The sequence below is a fragment of the Dryobates pubescens genome, chromosome 6 (assembly GCF_014839835.1).
Source record: "Dryobates pubescens isolate bDryPub1 chromosome 6, bDryPub1.pri, whole genome shotgun sequence".
Taxonomy (NCBI): Eukaryota; Metazoa; Chordata; class Aves; order Piciformes; family Picidae; genus Dryobates; species Dryobates pubescens.
The window spans coordinates 32,821,767-32,833,934 of record NC_071617.1 but is presented as its reverse complement, the minus strand read 5'-3'; the positions used below and the strand labels follow the sequence as shown (position 1 = coordinate 32,833,934).

The following is a 12,168-nucleotide window of genomic DNA, read 5'->3' as shown; positions in this document are numbered from 1 at the left end:
CCGTATTCCTGTTTTGCTTTATTTTTCAGCAAGGTGTTTGGGAAACTCTCTTAGCAGCTCTAGAAATCCTTATCAGAGCTAACCATCCCCAACAGATGTTTAACATTAAACAACTACTGAAAGCTCAAGTGGTACATCACTTCCTGTTAACTTGTCAGGTTCTGCAGGTACTTTCATTTTGAAACTGCACATTGTTTGGCAAATACTGAGTTTTGTTTGTGGTGTGGAAGAGACTAAATGCTATAGGGAAAGCTAGTGCAGTAGATGTTGTTGTCCTCTGTGCTTCCTCTGTGCTTTTACCGTAGGCAGGCATTGTTGCTGTAGACAGTTCCCTACTGGACACTCTATTTCCTGCTGGACAGAAGGAGCAAGTGATTTTAGCCACTTGGTACTATTTGAAAACCTCGTTTACTTGTACAATCCATATGTGGCTAGAAGCTGAAATGAATGAACTGTGACCCTTTTATAAAAGAACTGGTGTGTCTCTTTCTAGCTCAGGTCTTCATTACTGAAAAACAGAGATACTGTGCAAGTAGAAGAAACGAAGAAACTGTCATTTGTCTCAAGAGAGCTATGAGGGCAGCGTCAGACATTTGACATACACTTCTTGGGAACACTGTTTTGAAACAGTTTCCTGTTCATAGTACATATGCTTTTGAAAATAGGTGTTGCAATCCTCCCTTTCTCGCTTACGTTCCATTTTATGTGGGGTTTTTCACTCTAACACAAATGCATTTCATTGCTTTTCTGTCTTCTAATGATTTTTTTTTTCCCCAAAAGTCTTTTGATAGTTCTCATTGCTCTATTTTTTTTTTTATTTCTTTGTATCAGCAGCTATTTTAATTTCTCTCCAAATATGTAATACAACTACAGTAAACTAAGCTTTCAATTGTGAATCACGTCTAAAGACTCCAGCATCTCAAGTCAGACCGATATCCAATTTACTTTTAGAAAATTAACTATAACATCTGCAATATTTGGTCTGTGCTTGAATGTTGAGTGTGCTGGACTTGAGTAACATTGAAGAGATACAATAGCTCCTCTCAATACAGACTTTACTACTCAAGCTTTTTTCTTATTTGTTCTACTAGCATGACAATTGAAAAAAAGTAAAAATAGACAATTTCTGTCAAATTGAAAATACAAATAACTTAGACTTGTACTGCTCTTCCTTTCTAGGAGCATAAAGAAGGCCACTTTGCATCCCTGCCTCCGGAGGTTTGCAGGTCATTTGTGAAAATAATTGAAGAAGTACTTGGATCTCCTCCAGACCTGGAATTGCTGACACTGGTCTTCAATTTCCTCCTAGCAGTTCACCCACCCACTAATACATATGTCTGTCACAATCCTACCAATTTCTACTTTTCCCTGCACATAGGTACATATATCACAGTTAACAAGAAGTAAACATGACAATCTAGTCACAAATTAATATTGACTTGCCCTCTTTTGCTCTTATAAATTATTATTATTCTATTAGTATAATCTTTGCTGTATTGTGATAACTAAATATAAATTATCAAACTATTGGGACTTAAAGTAGAAGTAATTTACAGTGTTGAGAGACATTATAGTTAGACTTTGTATAACTTGCCTATAAATGAAGTTTCTTCAGAAATGTGTATATTGTCCTGTCTCCATCTTGCTTTCTTGTTTCCTGTTACTGAATTCCTGGGAAAATGAAAGACCTGAGGAGCACTTTTAGCAAATGATCAGTTGCACTGCAAGATGCTATTGGCAAGCACCATCAGTGCATTGCATGCAAGTTACTGAAAGTATGTATGTGCTTTGAGGAGTGCAGCTCTAGGACAACTGTCTTTAATATACGTGTACTAGATGATCACTTTGGCGAAGTGAGTGCTGTGAGCTTTGAATTTTGTTTCTCCTTCCTCTAAAAAAATGAGAAACTGGTATCATGCTTCAATATTAGCATTGTACAACCTTAGGCATAACTCAGGAATATGGAAAGCATCATCCAAGTGTGAAATGTTTTCTTTTTTCACAGATCAGTTGCAATGGCCATAGTTGCAATGGCCATACAGCTTACCTGTATCTGTCCTCCAATACTAAGAGATGTAAAATTCCAAATAAGAGTAGGAATGCACTTTTTGATACTTTGAGCCTTATTAGATTTAATTTGAGAACAGTCACCTGTTTTTGACATGGCAGAAAGTCCAAGGTACTACTGCCTGTATGCCTGAAGGGAATGACTGTCTTTAAATATAATTGCTTCAGAACATCATAATTTCAGTGTTCTGAAGTAAATGTTAAAGATACATCACTAAAAACTTGTTCATAAGTGCTTTTTCTCACGTGTTTGTGAGTTGAGTGTTTCTCATGAGCCTTCAGCCATCGGCTTGAAATGTAACTTTGCTTCTGTGAATCTGAGTATGTCAAAAATGAAGACTTAAACTTTTATAAAACTTTTTTTCTTATCTTTTCTTTCTAGATGGCAAAATTTTTCAAGAGAAAGTTGAATCACTTAAATACCTGAGAAATTCCAGCAGTGGTGGGAAGTCAGTAGACAGCTCTGCATTTGTGATTACAACTCCAACTGGATTTACAGCTTTACCATTGGGAGGTAAAATGATGCTGGAAAAACCAAGACCTTAAGGCACAGACACAGTGCTTTGGCAGCTGAATAGAGAGCTGTAAAGTGTTATTTCCCTGCAGAAGTTTCTTACAAAGCTCTCTCTGCCCCTTGGAGCTTGACCCCTTGAGAGCAGAGTAAGAAGGATGGAATTGAATGTGCTATCTTAATTGTCCTCCGTGCTCAAATTGGGACAAAGTTCCACACTGATGGCTCAGGCAGTGAAGTGGACCAGATAGCTGAACAAAGGCATTTATTAAACAGACCTGCTAGAGATCTGTGAGAATGCCCTAACTGGGCAGTGGTTGAAATAGCGAGGCTTGCTTATATAAATTAAAATTGAGTGGTTTTCTAGGAAGTGTCGTTATATGGCATGATAAACAAGTTGGGGACTATAAAGATAATTGCTTTAATCAGTTTTGCATTCCTCTGCTATAGAAGCTGAAGTGCTGTGAAGTTATTAATTCAAGCTGGTAACTTTTTTTCAGTTGATGTGCTGCAAGTGTGAAATTTTTGAATCATTACAGAATTAGATTTTTAATCACACTTTTTACACATGTTTGCATAGGCAATCAACAAATATCACCTGCAAGACACAATCTAAAACTTCACTTATGCCTCACCCTTTATTTAACCATATTGACAATAAGAAATAAAATCTAAATAAAAATGCATAATCTAAGCAAGTTAACCAATATATGCAAAATTGGGGTGGAAACCAATTACTGTGATCTGGTTCTGGCCAGCCTGATCTAGTGTGAGGTGTCCCTGCCCATGGCAGGGGGGTTGGAATTAGATGATCCTTGTGGTCCCTTCCAACCCTGATTCTGTAATTGAGCTGTTGTATATTTCAGACCGTGTATGACTTGGCTATGTTCTGTGCATCACCAACGTACTTCCATTTACAATTAACATCATCTTGCTACTCTGCTTAGGAAAGGCAAACTGAGTCTTCAAGCACTACTTCAGTTGAAACTGTTAGTTCAAGTACTTTTTAGCATAGCAGTGATATGAAGAGCATACCACAGTACTGAACTGTGTATGGAATTAGTAATTTTCCCACATGGATTGTGTGTGAAACTTTACTCTTCCAAACTGAGTACTTTTTTTTCTATCAAGAATGTAAAACTGTTCTTGATAAAAGAGGATTCATGTATTGCAGAGGAATACTTAGCATAATTTTTTGTGAAAATAGATGAGTATTGTGGTTCTGAATTTGAATTTCTAAATTGGGATAAATATTTAAAATCACACACTCATTAGGTAACTTGCTACCTGCATGTGGATTTACAGTTTGGTTTACTACTTGCTAATGTGTGGGGGCAAGCATGGCTGTAAGGTGGTTGCAGCTATACAGGTTCTTTCTGTTGTTTGAAGGCCAGCTTGTTCTGGCTATGTTTGCACATGTGTAGGTGTGTGTATATATGTACATGTTTTATACATATCTCATTTAAAAAAAATACATATTCCTGATGCATTATCATTGCATTAGTACTAACTGGCACATAGTTTTCAAAATACTTCTGAAGGAACACAGTCATCTTCTACCAGTCAGATACTTACCCTCTTAAAAATGTATTTTATGTAAAGCATCTGCAATGTGTTGTGAAGGTTAGACTGTCTCAGGTTAAAAGCTATGCATAAAAGGAAGCCCTGTTAAATAAGATATGCAATGATTTGTTATAAATCTTAAGTACATGTAAAGCCTTTGTAGAAAAGGGTTAGTGAATAGTATTTCAATCTGCACTGAAACATGTTGGTAGATTGGACCTCTTACACAAATGCGCCAAGTCAGAGCAACCTGATCTATCTGACCATGCTTTGAGCAAGATGGTTGGGGTAGTCAGTTTCCAGAGGTGCTTTCCACCATCAGTAACTTTATGATTCTGTACAAATTCCTGCTTAGGGTTAGATCATAATATAAATCTAGAAATTCCAATATATACATTAAAAATATTTTGCAATTTTTATCTTTCATATTTGTGACTTGTGAAATATATGGCTGCACAATATTTTACTATCTCTACTTGGTGGGTCTAATCTGAACTATTGCAGGTGTTGAATCAGTTTAGTCACAAAATTAGCTTGGGTCATCACTGTGTTAAATATATGTAGACTGCAACATTGTGGGAAAAGCATGTTTCTAGTGTAAATGGAATGCTAAAGATAATCTTATCTCTCTAGGGGACATTTCCAAGTCTACTGTACAGCAGAAGATAAGCTCTCAGACACCTAAAAGGCTATGCAAAAGTTTGCCAACATCTCCTACTTCCTCACCTGAAGTTCATAAAAAAAGACTAAGTGAAAGAATAGGAACAAGTGTTGATGACCTGCAGATTATTGGCAAGCTTGACTACATTGATCTCCAGGGTAGAACTGGTTTTGTAGGAAGTTCTGAAACCATGAAGAGAGTACAAGAAGAGATGTTTCTTAGCAGTTGTGAGTCAGCAAAGACAGTTTGTGACTCGGAGTTAACATCTGCTGAAACATTTGAAGAAAGTGCAAAAGAAGAGTTACCAGAAAATGCATTTGAGTGTAAGAAAGCAGATGTAGACCTGAAATGTGGTGAAGGTGGTGGTGCCGCTGCAGCTGAGTCATCACTACGTCGTCCAGACAGCCTGAAAGGAGTGCCTTCATTTCAGAAGGGTCAGAGTAATTTTGCAGGGTTGGGTTTGGCATTTTCCATTCATGGAGGATCATCAGCTGTTGCTCGCTGGCCAAGCTTTGCTGACAAGAATGTACTTCCCGAAGACTGGGAGAACCTTGCTTTCTCTTCAGCTGATGAGAATCCTCAAAATCCATTTGAAAGCCCTGATGACGGGTAAACGTATAAATAAAATACCAGTAGCTAAGTATGAGCTTTAATTTCACAGTTCTTCATCTTGATTTACTATTCTACAAAAACTGGAAGTCTGAAAACTGAAGTTGTCTTTGGCTGTCATAAAATTATGGTAGCTCACAGAACATCTCAAGGAAGTAGATCTGGTCAGGTCATCTTTGTTTGGTATCTGGCATGCACAAACAAGTGTTAATGAAGAGTTGTAATAAGAGTATTGGAGAAATATTTGTGAGATTTCCTCTTCCTCCCATCCCCCAAATTAGCTAGCAATTATACTCTTTTTTTTTTTTTTTTTTAATGTTTCCTGTTTTAAACAAGACACTGTGGTAAAACATTCCTCTGTTTTCAGACATACAGAAGACTGTCTTGTGCTTATCTGTTGTGGATTATATGATCTTTTGCGTGGAGTTCTCCTCATCCTACCAGATATCATGCTAGAAGATGTGATGGACAAACTTATCCAACCAGATTATCTTATAGTTCTTGTGAACCACCCATCTCCTCTTATACAACAAGGAGTCATTAAAGTAAGGCTATAGAAAATGGTTTTGGCTAAAAAGCTGTGAAGTAGCATAGTTAAAGTGTGGGGAAACATGAAGTATTGGTAATATTTCTTTATTTTGCGTTCTTCAGTTTTCTAGGTTTACTTCTGAGTTTTAAGATGTTTCTACCCCCACAGACATTAAAAAAACCCACCAAACATCACCACACAAATGTAGAATCTTTCAATATATAAACATAGTCTGTGATCAAAGTCAGAGGCCTTAGGGGTATATGAGAGCATTACTGATGTAAATAGAGACAACCGTGAATAAAGTTGGTAACCACATATTCAGTGTTAAACACACAATGCACTATGTTTTGACTTCCAGTATGGTTGACTTTCAGTTATTCTGGGGAGCTGTTCCTATATTTCTGGCCTGAGAATGAACTTGAGGCATCAAAATGTTTTCAGATACAGTGTTCCTTGATGATAACATTATGTAGATGAAAAGCTTTGAGAATCTGTTTCTCTGAAGAAAGCTTAAAATTATACAGCTTTGTTAGCACAATTATCCAAAAAGTCCTGCATGCACACCAAAGTGCTGAGTTTAGCAAGTATAAAATCAAATGTATTTTTCAATGCATTCTGATGTGTGTGATTCCATCTACACCAAACTTCACTAAAAACCTGAGTCTTCACATTAAAAGTCAGCTGTTGGTTGGAACAAGGGCAGTGTAGATAACAATTTCAATACTGCAATTGATGGTTTTAATCTGAAATTTGAAAATAAATTTTCAGACTCTTCAAATGACAACAACTTTCAAGGTTTTAATCTTACATCATAATTATGCATTTATTTTTAGCTGTTGGATGCATATTTCAACAGAGCAAGGAGGGAGCAGAAGGAGAAATTCTTAAAGAATCGTGGTTTCTCCTTGCTAGCCAACCAGCTGTACCTTCACCAGGGCACTCAGGAAGTCATAGAGTGCTTTCTGGAAATGCTCTTTGGACGCTCTGTAGGCTTGGATGAAGAGTAAGTAATGCTTTGCTTTTACATCCTGTAACTAAATATTGCAACTGCAGGCAGTGCACTACTCAACAAGCATGAAGATAGTGCTTTCCAAACTGTTTTGATTGTAGCTTTAACATTTAAATGTGCTAAACTTCCCAGGACTGTTGTATGTGCCTGAAGGTGCTTGTAAGTGAGTTGTCTGATGGGTGCTGTCAGCTGGGTTCTTCTAAACCCTCAGCTCTTCTGAGACACTTGCACTTCAAATTATCAGTTTAACTCTTCCTGGTTCTTTTTTATTCTACATGAAACTCTGATGTATGTTCTTAGAAGTTTTCAGTAGACTTCTGCTGCTGGATTTTGGTAGGTGATTAAGGAAAAAGTTTGATGCCACAGCTGCTTCTTTGGCTTGGCCATTACTTTAGATTCCCATCCACAGATACGCCTTATCCTTGAGCCAAAGAGCCACCTCATATTGACAGGAAGGGAGCTTATCTCTAAGCAAACAATTGTCCAAGTAAATGTGTGGGGGATTTTTGTAGTAATCTGACTACTTAACAGTTGTGCAGAGAGAAGATGCAGTTAACAGTGCAAAACACCTGCAAAAATCTCCTTCTCAGTTGTTGCCTCTGCAGGATTTGTAGTCAAATTACTTTTCCTGTTGGCCTGATCTTCATCCCCCCCAAAAATACTCCCATTTAACTGCAAGACTTAAACCAGGGTGCTTAAATAGCCCCAAAGCCAAGAACTGTTGCTTCCTCAGGACTGATTTATGGGGATGGAAAGGAAATTATGATGTCTTGGGGTTCTTATTGCATATAATCATTGTGGCTTAGGCTGGTAATCTTTTAATAGTAATCCATTATCTTAATCCATAAGTAATACAGGGTCTGAAACATTGTCCTGAATTCTGCAATTGCAGTAAGTCAGAAATTGGCAAACTTAAACTGCAGCAGTAATGGGTGTAGAATATAAAATCTGTTGTCAGTCAATATTATGTTATACTGATGACAAACTTAACTGGTTTATTGATTGTCTGTGCTAGTAGTACTACAACAGGAAAGATTGCATCATATTTTTTGATACTTAAAATAACTCTGTTTAAATGAAATCTGTAATGTAGACTGCTGATATTTAGCTGAAACTTCAGCTAGCCACAAGGAAATGAAGTGCCTAAAGTGTATTTGAGGTGTTTGTTTTGCCCTTCTTTCCTGAGTAGACAGGCACTGTTACTCCAGTGAAACGTAGTAAATTGTCATCTACACTTTTGCCACAATACTGGCATAGACTGGTATTGCAGTTGCGTGTACCAGGTTGCTATTTTAGGAATGTTACTCACTTATGTTTCTGTTAATAGATTTGATCTGGAAGATGTCAAGAATGTTGGACTATTTAAAAAATGGTGTGTCGTTCCTGTTCTGGGTCTTATAGAGAACTCTCTGTATGATAATGTTCTGCTTCATAACTGCTTCTGTCTCCTGCTGCAAGTCATAAATTCCTGCTCAAAAGTTGCAGACCTACTACTTGATAATGGTTTGCTCTATGTGCTGTGTAATACACTGGCTGCTCTCAATGGACTGGAAACAAAGTGAGTATCGTATCACTTGTTATACAATGGTCCAGCCACAACCTTCAATCTAGCAAAAGTTATTGTATTTATTTGCTCTACTTTGTAAAGTTTTCAGAGAGCACGTACATAACACTGTTCTTGGGGTTTTTCAGCTTTAATTGTATCTGTAAGTGAAATGACAGTTTAAAATGAAAGCTTTTCACATTGTGCACTCTGAATGCTTTTTCTAATAAAGCTCACTAGAACAGTGAGATAAAGGTTCAGGAGCTGGTCTTTTCCTGTACTGCCTGTGATTTAATAGCTGAGATTTTGAGTAACTTAAAAGATTTAGTTACAAATATTCTGTACTTTAAGAAAAGTTATATAATGGAGGAAGGAGAGTTGGAGGTTTGTCAATTTATTTCATTAGTTGATATTCTGAAGAAATAGAAAGTTTTTCTTTTTACTCCAGTATTGTATAGCTTCATGGCTATGAAATGAGATTACCCTGAGCCTTTGTTTTTAGCAATACAGGATTTTAGACCTCTTCTTATAAATGTGATAATATATTTCTGCTCTTCCAATAGAGCTTCATTAAAATCATAATGTTAGAATGTCTCAAAGATTTGCAGGCATCCAATCTGCCAAAGATAACACTAAAGAGATGTCTTTGATTACAGTTTTTCTAGCCTTCAGCAGTAACATTTTTTCTATTAAGTGAAATACTACATTAGGTAGGGTTAACAGAAGTAGAAAGGGGAATAGAAATGGGTCTTGTTATGGATTACAATCTGCAAGAGTTGTCATGTTTCTGGTAACTACAACTTTGTTTGCAGCATTCCCTTGAATGACTACAAGTTACTTGCATGCGATATACAACAGCTGCTGGTAGCAGTTGCAATTCATGCCTGCAGCTCCTCAGGTTCTCAATATTTTCGTGTTATTGAAGACCTCATTGTGCTGCTGGGTCATCTTCAAAATAGTAAAAATGCAAGGATGCAAAGTAAGTTACCTGTTTATTCTTGGGGTCACGGGACTGGAGGACTAAATTCCATCAACACTGATTTTTGGTTAAATTAACATTCCTGCCAAGGGAGAAGGGGGAGTTGCTTGGTGATAGATCATCTTTTTCTAAATGATTCTCAAAGTATTAGTTTTCCTCAGGAGTCTGCCTTATGGTAAAGAATTGTGTACTGCCAGTCGGATCAGTGACCATAAAAGATCAATAAGGAAATTTAAATGGAAATGTTCTCTGCAGTTCAGTTTAGCTCATTTTAGAATCCTCAAATTCAGTGACTTTCTCATGAGAACTTCCTTGTGTGCTATCTGTATCTGTGGAATAGTGAGGTGATGCTCTGTGTGACTACATTGGAGTTGAGAGTTCTGTGGCTTTTGACACATCTTGTGTTTTACTTTTTACATATACCTGGTAAAACATTCTTGAAGACCTGTAAAGAATGTCACATATCCTTTGTCTGCCTCTCCCTGTAGATATGGCAGTTGTTCTGCAGTTAAGAGTTCTTCAAGCAGCTATTGAATTAATAAAAACTACAGCTAGCCAAGATGCTCAGGAGCAGGCCAGTTCAGTCCCATCACCTGCGCCACATCGCGCGATGTTCCAAAAGCGGAAAGGCATTGCTGGTGAGTAGCAGCGCTGCTGTATGTGGTACTTAAACTGTAATTTCAGTGATACAACAAATGGGTCCTATTGCTTTGGTGTTTCTGTGGATTTGCTTTATAAATATATTTGAACTTGTGGGGCTTTTGTGTTGGAGGAAGGAGTGAGGTATTAAAATAACATCTCAGTCACCTTATTCTTCCTGCAGTGTCTAAAGCCAGACATTACCTTCTTGGGATTCATGAGTTGCTTAGTGAAGATGTTTTTAAATAATTCATAGTGGTTTCAAAAGCCAACTTCATAGTAAAGAAGTAGCCAAATAAAATTAGCACTTGTAACCTTAATAAGGCTATGAAGTGGGGACTACATTGTCGCACAAGTTTTAGTTACTGATCATCATGAACTAAATACACGGCACTACAAATCCGTAATTGGAAATGTGAGATACCTAGTTTCCACTGTAGTTGTGCTTGTAAAACATTTGTAGAAGTTCTAGCTTTAGCAGTAATACTGTTCTGTATATGATAGCTGGTGAATCATTCTGTAATAGGCCTGGAGTCTTCTGGCTAGACACTGATTTTTATGTTTTTTTCTCTCTCATATAAATGAGGCTTCATTTAAGACTTTGTAGAAGATAGAATTTCAAGTCTGATATGTATGTGAATTTTCTGGTGGGTTTTTGGTTGGTTGTTTTTTCATTTGACTTGGTTGTTTTTGTTGGTGGGTTTTTTGGTTGGTTTTAACCCAAACAAACTGCTTATTTCCTGCTAACTATGGGAATGTTTCTCTTGATATGGTCAGCTTTTGAGGCTACTCTCCATCAGCCTAGTAAATGTAGTGAAAATATTTTTATTACTGAATCTGGAAGGTACTACCAATAAATAACAATAGTTATCTCTGGGAAAAAAAAAATAAAACTAGGTACCATTAAGGCTCACCAGTTAATTTCAAGGAAGTTTTAAGGGTTATGCTTGTAAGTTCCAACAAAGTTATTGTTTATTTGTAATCTGTTATTGTAATTGATTCCTCATTCGTGCCACTGAAGCTACTTTCTGATATGCAATAATTTTTATATCATTAATTTTAAATACTTTGTCCTAATCATACGGTAAAACCAGGAATAAAGCTTTCAAAGAATCTACACAAATATGTAAATGCTACAATAAATCTGATGCTGAGATGAACTTGTTTCATGGTATGACTCTTAGAATTTTATACGTTTATTTTCAAATAGGAAAAGTTTTAAGAGACAAGCACCCAGATGCTAGTTATGTTCCCTTCAATATGAATGTATTTAAAATGCTTGGTTTCCTTAAATGATGAAGACTCTTTGGATGAAAGCAGTTGCTGATTAATTTTCTGTGCATTTTAGCAGTATGCTGTTAATACTTTTCTACTTAAAGGCTCCAGAAGGTTTTCACTTGCTCAGTCTGATGCTCTACTGATGAAGATGCGCTCACTAGCAAGTGAGGAATTCAACATGATGATGCAGCGGAGAATGAGCCAAGAAAATCCTGTCCAAGCCACTGAGGCTGAGTTTGTGCAACGGTTACAGAGGCTGACTGTTCTAGCGGTGAACAGGCTCATATATTTAGGTAGTATTTTGGGGTTGGTTGGTTTGTTTGGATGAAGCTAATGGAATGCTATATGAAAATATGAATTCTATGTGAAAAATGGATTCTTGCTTTTAATGAAATGTTTGAGAGGAAAATAATACCATTGACACCAGTTTAATGAATTTAACTCTGATTCGTCTCTCCAGATTCTCAGTTACATAATACCGATACAGTTGTTATCTGAACTGAACAAGTTGTTTTAATTCTGTTAGCCCATTCATGTGTTAACTGCCTGAATTATTACCTGAAGATTTAAGTCTGTCAAAGGGAGCATCTGCTCTCTCACAATGCATTAGTTTGCATGTTTCTATAAAATGGCTGTGTTTGTTAGCAAGACGTGATGATTTGGGGGGGTTAGTTCAGGTTCTACAGGGGCAAGAGAAAGTACAGTAAGAAAGGCAGTATTTGATTTAATGCCAACTGAAGGATCATAGGATTGTCTTACTTGAGATGATACTAATTC

General features: G+C 36.9%; 1 protein-coding gene across 1 annotated transcript in view; it reads left to right on the top strand.

The window, feature by feature from the left end:
• The window catches only part of LYST (lysosomal trafficking regulator), a 74,403-nt gene that overhangs the window by 39,449 nt on the left and 22,786 nt on the right, over positions 1-12,168 (top strand). Inside the window, exons 20-29 of the mRNA XM_054162276.1 lie at positions 30-167; positions 1,180-1,378; positions 2,450-2,581; positions 4,775-5,411; positions 5,779-5,956; positions 6,777-6,946; positions 8,280-8,510; positions 9,308-9,474; positions 9,963-10,112; positions 11,493-11,684. Of these exons, the coding sequence (XP_054018251.1) occupies positions 30-167; positions 1,180-1,378; positions 2,450-2,581; positions 4,775-5,411; positions 5,779-5,956; positions 6,777-6,946; positions 8,280-8,510; positions 9,308-9,474; positions 9,963-10,112; positions 11,493-11,684 (2,194 nt within the window). The remainder of the gene's footprint in view (positions 1-29; positions 168-1,179; positions 1,379-2,449; positions 2,582-4,774; positions 5,412-5,778; positions 5,957-6,776; positions 6,947-8,279; positions 8,511-9,307; positions 9,475-9,962; positions 10,113-11,492; positions 11,685-12,168) is intronic.